General features: G+C 38.7%; 1 protein-coding gene across 6 annotated transcripts in view; it reads right to left on the bottom strand.

The window, feature by feature from the left end:
- Positions 1-488: 488 nt before the first annotated feature.
- The window catches only part of abcc9 (ATP-binding cassette, sub-family C (CFTR/MRP), member 9), a 172,563-nt gene continuing 160,481 nt past the window's right edge, over positions 489-12,570 (bottom strand). For 4 of the 6 annotated variants that reach the window (XM_048610046.1, XM_048610048.1, XM_048610050.1 and 1 more), the window contains 4 exons: positions 12,417-12,520; positions 9,324-9,457; positions 6,826-6,888; positions 489-1,989 (listed from right to left, as the gene is read on the bottom strand). In XM_048610046.1, the coding sequence (XP_048466003.1) occupies positions 1,852-1,989; positions 6,826-6,888; positions 9,324-9,457; positions 12,417-12,520 (439 nt within the window). In that variant the 3' untranslated portion in view covers positions 489-1,851. Of the gene's footprint in view, positions 1,990-5,498; positions 5,679-6,825; positions 6,889-9,323; positions 9,458-12,352; positions 12,521-12,570 lie in introns of those variants that run through there. The other 2 variants (XM_048610047.1, XM_048610049.1) reach the window with 2 other exon arrangements.

Here is a 12,570-nt window from a genome sequence, read left to right as displayed (position 1 = left end):
TAAATTTAGTTTAACGTTAATGCTTCAATACCATTTATTTTGTAACTTTCAACAAAAATTTGATTCTTTTGTACAGGTTAGCTTATAAATATTAGAAAGTACTTTCAGAAATACAGCCTTGGGATACAGAAACCTAGCTAGCCTTCCAATGTTGTCCCTGCACCTGTTCTTTCATAATTTTGGAACTTGGACTCAGTAAAAGTTATTGAATTATTAGGGTACATATAGCATTACAGCATTGATATGTGTGAGATTTTATTTTATTTATGTTGTCACAGGTTTCTAGGCACAGTGAAAAATTTTGTTTTGCATGCAGTACAGGCAGATCATACCATATGAAGATCACAGGGTGATAGAACAGAGTGAGGAATACAGAGTTATGGCTGCAAAGAAGGTGCACAAAAAACACGATCAATATTAGATTTGAAATTTGAGAGGTCCATTCAGAAGTCTAAAAACAGCAGGGAAAAAGCTGTTCTTGAACCTGTTGATATGTGTGTTTAAGCTTTTGTACCTTCTGCCTGATGGAAGAGGTTGGAAGGGATCATAACTGGAGTGGGAGGGGTCTTTGATGATGTTGGCTACCTTTCTGATGCAGTGAGAAGTGTATACAAAGTCCATGGATTGAAGGTTGACTTATGTGATGGACTGGGCTGTGTTCAAAACTCTATAGTTTCTTCTGGTTCAGAACAGTTGCCGTAGAAAACTAGAGATGGCAGGATCTAGAGGTGGTGCGAAGTGAGAGGTCTACTCAGTTGGGGCACGAGAAGGGGTGAAACAAAAACGTATGATGTGGTGTGAGGCAACTTGATGTAAGTGGTGGGACTCACGATCACTATCGTTGGACCTCAAAATGGCATTGTTGGTGGAAAATACATGTTGTTAGAGTGTTCTGATGAAAGGACGCAGAGCTGAAACTCTGATTAACTCTGTTCCTCTCTCAACAGAAGCTGGCTGACTCACTGAGAATTCCCAACGTTTTTTGATTTCATTTCCAATGCCTCGTGTCCAGATATTGCATATGTTCAGCACTACGTTAAAGCTACTTCAAGTGCAGAATTATTAGGCATCCCAGGTGATGTTTCAAATGATTCCTTCATCTTCTCTGTTCTGTACACATGCGTGTACACAGTCTAGTAATTTTTGATGATCTTTTTCTAAATATTGAAGAGTGGATTATGAAGCCTTTGTAATTGCAGTAACACCTCTTGTTGTGACTTGTACTTGTGTGACTAGAATTCAGCCAGGTTCGATTATCCCAATCTGTAGCTACTGTCCAATTTTTCATTTTAAACACAGACAATTTCCCCCTTCCAACATGCATCTGCAATTTACAGTCTTATCCAAGTTTCAGTAACATTATGTTATTAACTGATTAAATGAGTATTTGAAAGTGTCATCCAAAATAAGTAACGAGGCATGAGTTCAAAGTCACATTAACCTCAGCTGTCACTATCAAAGCCATCCTATTACTGTGCTGAAATATTTCCTAATCATTGCTGCATTTCACTGTGCACTTCTGAAAAGTTTGCACAAATCCATTGTTCATGAACAGTGGAACTGCCCTCAATTTTGCTTTGTGTCCTGTAACTTGCTTAAGCTTGCACTTGTTTAAAGGTAATTAAATGTGAAAGCTCTAGAATTAAAAGGCTGTCTTTAAAATGAGGTGTGACATCTTGTGGGACATGATCTTTAACAAGACAGTGGCAACTTTCCTTTTCTTAGAGACAGTGCATAAAAACATATTCTCTTTTAAGGAAGACTTGTAAACTTTATATTTAAAAAAATACAAAATTGTGGTTGCAGAGAAAGAGAAAAACGTTAACTTGCAAAGTGAGATCTCTGGAAGATTTACATATCAGCCTTAACAAAAGATGCAAAGATGCCACCTTCGTGGGCCAGGAGACTTTCAGGTTTGTCATATTCAAGAATGTTTCCCCGTTTCATCACGATAACCAGGTCCGCAGTTAGTATTGTGTGTACACGATGCTGCAGAAAAATGAAGGAAAAAACAAACAGCAATTTAGGACATAGCCCAAGTTCAGTGAACTGGTCAAAATTCAATCATCATGGTCCAAAAATATGGTTGGTGATAAAGAGACAGCACACACTATGGACCTCGAATAAAGTTGTCTTTAAAGATTTAATGGTCTCCATACAATGGATTTCCATTTTCCTGACATTGCTTTGAATCTGGTGCCAAGTAAATGGAATCTACAGGCATCTAGCAGCAGTGATGTCATAAAAATGGTATGCAGCCAATCATATTCTTACAATCAGCAAAAGGAATTAGGATACACTGAGTATCTCAATTTTAATTGCATTTTTAAAAGAGTAAGATAAAGAAGTGTGACATTATCATGGAATTGAGAATGAGGAAGTATTAAAAAACTTTATAAAATAAATTTTAAAAATCTGTGAATTTTTGTATCGCAGAGATAATTAACAACCTGAATATATAAAATTAATGCTTAGAAATTCAGTGAGGCTGTTCATCTGTAATTATGAAGTTGGTAGTCTGTTTAAACTTCAACTACATCTCATTTAACAAGATGCAACATTTTCAAGGGTTTTTACAGTGATACTAATTGCGTAGGAAGGTGATGTTTTCATCAGTTCAGTGATTTCTACTACATTGCAGTCTGCGGGTACTTCAACAGTGCACCCTATGGCGCAATGTAAATTGAAATGTAAAACCACTGACAGAAACCTTTGGATTTCTACGTTTAACTGTGCAACTGCAGACTTCAGAAGTTGCTGTCAGTTTCCGAGGCGTAATGACAATGAGAGCCGATAGTTTCTCTATTGCTGCTATCACAAAATCTGGACCATTATTTACATGGGTATTGTGGTCACCACCCTTATCCATTTAATAAAAAGGAACATCTAGGAATACGAGTGGCTCATTCTGTCTGTCTGTATGTCTGTCTGTCAAACCTGTTCTGTCTTTCAAGTAGATTATTGGTGAACTGTACCCGACTTACCTGGAGATTAAATGCATTGAAATACTTAAACAAGATCATCCAACCAACAGTAGCTGTGAGTTAAAAGGGACAATAAAGTTCAGGTTTCTATGTCTTACGTCAATCTCAGATTTATAAATCTTATCATAAAACAGTTAAGCTTAGAAATTGCAGCATGCCCACACTAGCACTACATATAGAGAACACCGTGTCCTGAAATGCTTCAAATTCACACAGAAAATTTACCTTTGTGAGGGACAACTTTCTCAATGTGCTCTTCTGGCAAGGATTCTTACTCAGCACGAACATTTATATTGGAAAACCATGGCCCTATACTAACTGTACATCTGAAACTTAAGTACATCCACAATTTGGGGGTAAGCACTTCTGTGCAGAGAGGCTGGGAGCCAGTTGCAGCATTGAGAAAATTAGCCGCCTTTATACAATTATTCTGTATTTGATGTTAGTTTCACACCTCGTTCGTGCAGGAATACCTTGGCCCATATACACAAAAGTCAGTAGAAAATTACAAAATGCTAAGTGGTAAAGCTTAATTTACTTGTTTATGTTATTAGGCAGGGTTTATTTGTCAGGAAATTGCATTTCACACCACCCCCCCCCTCCATTTTCAGAAGTTTAGTATTACTGGGAGTTACCTTGTGGTTTCCCAACATGCTTGTTCAAGGGCACATCTGCTCCAAATAGTATTGACTAGCAAAATTGGCTAATTTGGATTTCGTTTTGGGAACACAGGAACAGGAGGAGGTTAGTCCATCAAGCTGCTCCCACTTTGGTGAAATATACTTCTGGCCATACTTAATGTCTGCCAATCAGAACGGTGAGTGCCCAAATGTTACTTTAGCTAGTTTTGTCCAATTCTGGCAAGGTAGCATTTGTTGTGCATCCCTGAGGGATTAAGAGTCAAGCATGGATAGATCACGTGGGTAGTTCAGACAAGGTCCTTTTCCCTTCCCTTAGCAAAGCAGTTGGGTTTGAATGACATTCCAGCAGCATTTACATTTTGCTTCTATTTCTCAGTCACAGGTTCACTGAATGCAGTTACAGTGTGCTACGGTGCAGTTATTAGCCCAGTCATGAATCCTGTACTAAAATCACAAGGCCACCTTTCCCATTGTGTGTGTAACACTGTCATTTTAACACTTCCTATGCAGCTAATCTGGCATGTAGCTACATTATCTGGTCAACATTTGACCTGGACCCGATTGGAATGGGCCAAGGAAGCATTTACAATGTCTATCGTATACACCAGGCAGTAGAGAATAACATAGATGGCTTGACCTTACCAGCTGTTGGTTCAGTCAATTTGTGTATGAATTTTAAATTTATTTTTAAAAAATACATTCAAAAATCTGGCACTCTCAGTATCATTAGTCAAGTAGGTCTATCTTCTCTAGCTTAAAGCAGCTGATTTCCAGCAGTAAGTTCATTTGGGTTAATGGGATACTAATGAGAGTTGGGTCATGTCAGAGCTGGCTGTTTGAAACAGTGTCTAATTTAGGTTGCTAACAGAAATCACATTAAACCAGAGATGCTAGCAAGAATTTGACTGGGTCAGGGCTACCTGACTCAGCGAAAAAATTACTTTCGTAACTGTAAGGTCTACTTGAAATAGTGAATTCTCATTCTAACTGGAAGTTTGGTCAATTGCCACTTCCTTCAGATGGAGCTGCATAATATTATTTAAACTGAACTCTGTCTGAACTTTTAAGCCTTTGACTCTCCTTTGTAAGCTGACAACAAAGCACAAGTTAGTTTAGGGAACAAACTTTCTAGTCTATTTCCACTAACTGCTCACCTTTTATATTGAAATCTATTTTCTTAATACACTTAGCACCCAGAGGAGAAGACTCCTCTGTCTGTTTCGAGGGATAAAACCCTTGTGAATGTGGGCCCTGCCATGTCAATGCATCAATGTGAAAGCAGTTTAATCAGTTAAATAGTGTTTGCTTACAGAAATCACATTTTGCAATCAGCAAACGTGGAAGGAACATAACAAAAAATTGAAGACCTATCAATCAATAAGGTTAAGAGCTGATTTACTGAGGAACAAAAGAAACTCCAATTACCACTGTTTGTGCCTGTGATGAGCTTCCAGAGCTACTATATACCTTTCAACATGGTCTTCTAATAAAAATCAAAGCTGATTATTATACTTAACATTATTGGAATGTCAAATACCAGATGTGAACATAATGACAGTAAATATCTGGAAAAAAATTCGAGGATGCTTCAAGTTTAGCAGTTAACAGCTCATTTTGTTATGATCAAGTTAGGTTGTGATTAACAAATGAAAGTCAAAGCTCTTTTTTTTGAGATAAGACATTAACCAAGTTCTTGAATGGCAAAAGCTGCACAGGTCTCAAAGTACAAAAGCTGCGCAACATCACCACGTCAACTTTGGTACTCAAGACACAGTAAGCTTGCGTGTTTGTGTGAAGGTTCTAGCAGAAAAACAAAGAAGCTCAAAATTGCTGGTGTGCACAGCTGATGCCAGTATCCATCAAGTCTACCAACCCAAGAGCTGGACTCTGTGCCAGTAGTGTACACTGGACTCCTCTACTTGTTGAACGTCACCAGAGAGGCAAAAGTGCTCTCCTCCTGGGAGAGCAACTGTGAGGAAGTATCACACTCCACTAAGATACCCTCGCAAAAGACTAACACTAGGTCTGTATCCAGAATGGAAGTCTCACGATGCTGAAAGGAGAAACAGCAGAGAAAAACAACAATTGAATGATGGAGATGGTGAAGGAAAGAAAGAGAGAGAGGAATTATCATGTGAGTAGAACAACAAATGGAATTTTGTCAAAATATGGCAGAAACTTAGAGCAGCAGTAAACACAAGCTAAAATATGGTCATGAAAAATCAAAGGACACCATCTGCCTCAAGGGAGTATTCCTTTACAGGTATGGACTGACTGATAGACTGAATTAATCCAGTATGCTATTTAATATTGGCTACCTCATAAAGAGTGCAGTTTTCCAACTCTCAGTTTTAAAATTCTGCCTCTATTCCACTGAACTTATGATAATAACTGCCATGTTTATTCAAGTGACTTATTTAATTATATTATTCACCATTTTGTGCTTTTTTTTTCCTCTCCTTTATATTGCGATAGTGCAAAATGGGTGATTGCAGAATCTCTCCTGATTCTTATTTTTGTTAAAGTCAGTACAGCAGAGGAAAGATAGGCTAGTGATTTGTTGTCACCTAACTCACTGTTACACACCAACAAAATGTATGGTGCTACAATTAGTGCTTTCTCTGACTTACTCTATCTGACAAAGTTAAGGATAATTTACATTTGCACTGATGTTGATATAAAGCTTCCTGTACTTGAAGTTCATCAGTCTTCAAAGGACATGAAATCATGACATACTCTCCCTGTGGACAAAGTTGAAGATGAAAGTTATATTTTTTGCCCTGCTGTTTTGAGATGACATGTCTCTCTTGCTAAATCTGATGTCACTGAGAAAAGGTGCCTCCCATGAAAAGTTCCCATTTGATCTAATTTTTTATTTGAGCAATTTCAGTAAAAGCTACAGTAGTACAATATGAGGCAGACATTTCCCAATTTATATCCTGTCATTATAGATTTTTTTTAAAAAGTGCTGTGATAATCTGGATTATTGATTAAAGATGAAGCCCTAATTTATCTAGAGATCGCCTTTAAATAAGACAATTCAAAAAATTATAAAGACAAACCAGTGTAATGCAATGCTAAAGAATAAAACTTCACATGTTCAAAAATATTTAAAAATTGACAACAGTGAATCCTTCAAAAATACAGATGATCTTTGTATATAAAGCATAATAGTACAAATACATAAAGTTATCACTTACTGCAATTGTCACCACAGTGCAATTAGCAAAAGCTGTCATTACCACTTTCTGCAAAATGCTCTCCTGGAAAATAAAAGTTACAAAGAATTGGTATCGAAATGCATCCTCAAAAATGGCTTCACTATGATATTGCACAGATCTTGTTTTAAGGAACACCAATTTTCTGGTTGCATAGGATCACTCAAGTAGCATCCTGTTCATGGTTAGACTGTCTGTGATTACAATTTCAGGGAGTGCTCTGGAGTAGGTCTAGTGTGAGAAATAAACCTTCAAATCCATTTTGACCCAGTCTGTATGCCTGTTTTCTCTCCCATCCTCATTTCCAAGGGTCAGATTATGGACTTGTCCCATGGTTGTGGATAAAGCACTGCAGTGAACTGCCACTGCCTTTGGCAGGATGGCTGACCAAGAGACTCTGTCACTGTTACCACCTACTATCTGGCAGATTGAAGGATTTACAGGCTAAAAAGTAACAGGTTTGGCTGTAGCACAACTTACTTTCCACAGCCAAAAAATCCTGGCTTGGGACTCAAATCAAGAGTTTCTAATGACAGGGAAGCATGGTAAACTGCGCCACAAAACCTCCATTCTAGGCCAGTGGACCCTAGTAAACCATATTAAGACATAGGATCTAAGGATTCCTGAAAGATTACTACCAGTGCATCCTCCATTTTTATGGCTGCTTCCTTTAATATTCTAGGATACAACCATCAAGTCCAGGGAACTCGTCAGCCTTTAGCCCCATTACTTTCCCTGGCATTTTTTTCTCTAGTGCTAGTTATTGTTTTTGTTTCCACTCCACTCTTTGTCACTTTTGCCCTTTGATTATTTAGCATTTTTGGAATGCTGTTAGTGTTTCAGACCATGAAGACTGATGCAAGCATTCATGTAACACTTTCCCAGTCTCATTCCTTAAGGGACCCATACTCACTGTGGCCTCTCTCTTCTTTTTCATATATTTAAAGAGGCGCTCACAATGCTTTTCTTTATTACTTGCTAGTTTACTCTTAGTTTATTTTCTCCCTCCTTGCTTTTCTTTTGGTCAATATTTGTTGGTTTTTAAAACTCTTTTAATCCTCTGGTCTACCACTAATCTTTGCCACATTATATGGTCTTTCTTCCAATCTGACACGATTCTTAACTTCCTAGGTTGGTTTATCCACTTCCTGGAACCTTTTTTCCTCATTGATATAAATCCTGTTGTGGATAATGAACTACTTTCTTAAAGGTCTATCATTGTTCATCATATGTCTTTTCTGTTAAACTCTTTCCCATTCTGTTCCTGTTGTCTCTGCCATCATTACTTTGTGAATACCCTTGTTTAAGTTCAGCACTGTTGTTTCCAACCCTGTTTTCTCAGTCTCAAGATGAAATCAATCGTATTATGGTCACTGTTCCATTAAGGATCTGTGACTCTGAGCTCAATTATTAGACCTGCCTCATTATACATTACCAGATCCAAAATAACCCGATTCCTGGTTGGATCTATAATCTATTGTTTTGGGAAACTATCCCAAATCCATTCCACGAATTTATCAATTTACAAAATCTTTGTTGTGACTTTGATTTTCCCCAATCTATATGAGGATTAATGACACCCATGTTTAATGTAAAAATGCACTACATTCTATCACTTTGTCCTGATTTATTCACTGAGCTATAACATAGATACTATTAGGAGGCCTTTGGACTACTTCCACAGTGTCATCTTCCCCTTGCTATTTCTTACCTCCACTCATATGGATATATACCTTCCAATCCTAGATCATTTCTTGGTAATATACATATTATATCTTCTACTAACAAAGCTACTGAACCACCTTTTTTCACCTGCCTATCATAGAATCCCTACAGTGTGGAACCAAAGCATTCAGCCCATTGAGGCCACATTGACCCTCCAAAAGGGCATCCCACTCAGATAACCCCCCACCCTATCTCTGTAACCCTGCATTCCCCATGGCCAATAAACCTAACCTGCACATCTTTGAACAATGGGAAGAAACTGGAGCACCTTGAGGAAATCCACACTGACAAGGGTAGAATGAGCAAACTCCACACAGTCACTGGACGGTGGAATCGAACCAGGATTCCCCCTGCTGTGAGGCAGCAGTGCTAACCACTGAGCCACCATGCTGCCTATATCCTTTTGACAAGTTATATACTCCTGAATGTTTAGTTCCCACCTTTGTGGACTGGTTTACATTATGAAAGCTGCTCAACCATAGCATGATTTCTTGGATTAGTTCTTGTACTAGTTAAGAGATGTTGTCTCTCTTTCTTTGCAAGGAATGCTCCATGTAGTGGATGTACAACCTAACATTTAAAAGACATGATAAATCCAGGAAGAGCAGGGTATTTTAAAAAATTATACTCTCTTAAATTTTTGTTTTCTTTTAAATATTTGGGAATGTACAAGAAAGAAAATAATTTGTAGACATTTAACAATTGATAAAGTTATGTTTTATGTGAAGGTAAAATGCTGGTCTATCCTGACTTACTGTAGCCATGTCAATAGATGCCGTAGCCTCATCCATGATCAGAATGCTGCTCTTCCGTACAAATGCTCTGGCTAAACTGAAGAGCTGTCTCTGCCCAACGCTGAAGTTCTCTCCACCTTCAGTTACCATGGCATCTGCACAAATAACAAGGGACCTGGATTTACATGTTAGAACTAAAGGTCAAGTTGCTCAGACTTTGCAACACAGTGATCAATGGTTGGCCTTTCACTAGTTGTCAGTATCCAAATGATGAACTGTCTCAATAATTTACTGTCATTTGTAAGGTGTCTTGTGGTAAGAAAGAACTTGCATTCATACAGCTGACTTTATGGCTTCAAAAAAAAAATGTCCAAAATGAATTGCTGTTGAAATGTCAGCACTGGTATGTGGGCAGATGCATCAGACAAGCAATGCACTGGGATAATGCCATTGTTTTACCTAACGGATATTCTGTGTTCACTTGAACAAACGAAGATCGGACCTCAATTAACGTAATCTAAAAGAGAAAATCTCAGCTGTGCAGCACTCCTTCGGTATTGCACTGAAGTGTCTACCTAGACTCAAGTCCAGGTTCAGGCAGTCCGTTAAATTGATTGTTTTTATATGCAAGGACAAGATGTTGCTGTTAATGTTCAGAAGTGGAATATAATCCATGCCAATTGCTCAATATCAGAATGAAGCAATGCTCAGATCAAGTTTAACACTGCATTATGCAGAATAAAACTCAATGACCCAAATTCAGAAAAAAAGTCCTCTATTTCAGAATTGCGTTATTTTTCCAACTTTCACTAAACCATGTGAAGTTTAAGGGTTGAATATTTGAAGCCCGACAAGGTTACAAAGAGGTGGGGGAGTGGGGTGTTCGTCTAGAAATACCAAGTTGCCAGAGAAAGACAAGGCGTTACTGCAAATCACTATACAGTAACCACCCATTCACAAACAAAAGCTCCAATGGGTCCCGATGATCATATTTTCAGCACAGCAGTGAAGGGGAGCAATGGAAGTCAACCCCTCAACACAGGATCTAATGCGCTGATGGAGCAACCTGGAGATGTCTGAGACCCAGTGCCAAAGGAGACTGAGTTTCTCCAGGGAGATGGTAACAGATACTTTTAGCCTTGTCACTGAAGACCTCAGGACACCTCACAGCACTGGGCAGTCTGAGCTGACTGTAGCCATCAATTAGGAGAATTAATGACAGTTTTGTGCTATAGGCATACATTTACTGAAAACTCATTGTCCAGATTCTTTTTACTTTCCATTTGGAGTTTTATTAGCACAATGCACACAACCCTAATGGTTTGAAATTCCTTGCCTAAATTTCTTTGCCTCTTCACAATTCTCTACCTTTAAGATGCTTACATCTTCAACTGTCCGAATGCCACACTCCTTTGGTTGTGTGCCGATTACGTCTGGCAGTGCTCAAGTAAACCATCTTTGGAACCTATTTATTGCAGTAAAGGTGCTACATAAATGCAAGTTCTTGATGTTGTTGCTAACTTATGCATGAAGTGGATTTCCATTATAATTTTTGTTATTCATTTTAAGTTTCATCTGTAAAGCTTATGAGAGCAAATGAGAGAAAGAAACTAAGTTCTTCTCCAAGCCAGACACCATTCAGTCTTGGAGCTATAAAATTGTTCCTTCCGTGTCACTGGGTCAAAATTCTGACTCACTTCTAGTACATGGAGTGCAGAGGTTCAAGAAGGCAGCTTACCACCACCTTCTCCAGGGGAATTAGAGATTGGCAATAAATGCTGTCTGAACCAACAATTCCCCGGACCCCAGGAAAGAATTCTAAAAAACCCCAACTAAAATTTCATACGAGATATCATCGATATTACTTGTTAGTATCCTTGAATATTAAGTCTTTACCTTGTCCGAGGTGCTGCATTTTGGAAAGGCAAATTTAGGGCAGGACTTATTGCTGAACAAAGAGACCTTGGAATGCAGGTTCACAATTCCACGAAAGTGGAGTCGCAGGTAGATAGTTCAGTGAAGAAGGCGTTTGGTATGCTTGCCTTTACTGGTCAGTGGATCATGTAAAGGAGTTGGGAGGTCATGTTGCGGCTGTACAGGACATTGGTTAGCCCCTTTTGGAATATTGCGTGCAATTCTAGTCTCGCTGCTATAGGAAGGATGTCGTGAAACTTGAAAGGGCTCAAAAGATTTACAAGAAAGTTGCCAAGGTTGGAGCATTTGAACTAAAGGAAGAGGCTGAATAGACTGGGACTATTTTCCCTTGAGTGTAGGAGGCTGAGGGGTGACCTTATAGAGATTTCTAAGATCATGAAGGTTACGGAAATGGTAAACAGACATGGGTCTTTTCCCTGGGGTGGGGAGTCCAAAACTAGAGGGCATAGGTTTAAGGTGACAGGGGAAAAATTTAAAAGGGAGCTAAGGGGCAACTTTTTTCATGCAGGGGGTAGTACGTGTATCGAATGAGCAGCCAGAGGAAATGGTGGAGGCTGGTACAATTACAACATTTAAAAGGCATCTGGATGGGTATATGAATAGGAAGGGTTTAGAGGGATATGGGCCAAATGCTGGCAAATGGGACTAAATTTATTTAGAATATCTGGTCGGCATGGATGTGTTGGAGTGAAGAATCTGTTTCCATGCTGTATATCTCTATGACTCTGTGGTACCAAGAGGTCTAAATGAAGTACCACAAGATCATAAGGTTTCGGAGCAGAATTAGGCCATTCAGCCCATCAAGTTTGCTCCACCATTCAATGAGATCATAGCTGATCTAATAATCCTTAACTACCACAGTTAGTGAAGGAGAGATCTACGGTTGGGGCAGTGCCAAACAAAAGAATTTGTGTGCTACAAAAAATATGGAAAAGCAAAGCAGAAACCTACCTCACCAAACTATTTTTGTGATCATATTTTGCTGTTTAATGGCAAGAGACATTCGTCAATGAGCAACAGGAATACTATCAGCTGATTTATGAGGTTCTGGGTAAAATAAACTGAACAAATGCCAGGGGTCTGTACTTGTGAGAATCAGCATTAAAACATCAAACCTCATCCTTGATATTTTTAATTCCGGTGTCTTATGAAGCGTTTTATGCAGTTGCACAGACGTACTTAACCCTCCCGGCAGCGATTTGACCATGTTCTTTAGTTGAGCTATTTCTAATGCCTCCCAGAGTCTGTCATCAGTGCACTTGCACTCTGGATCCAAGTTAAAGCTGAAAAAAATTGTAAAATATCACTATAATTACACAGTAGCTTATTATTT

This window comes from Rhincodon typus, chromosome 22 (assembly GCF_021869965.1).
Source record: "Rhincodon typus isolate 14 chromosome 22, sRhiTyp1.1, whole genome shotgun sequence".
In the NCBI taxonomy this organism is placed as follows: Eukaryota; Metazoa; Chordata; class Chondrichthyes; order Orectolobiformes; family Rhincodontidae; genus Rhincodon; species Rhincodon typus.
This window is presented reverse-complemented; position numbering and strand designations above follow the sequence as displayed.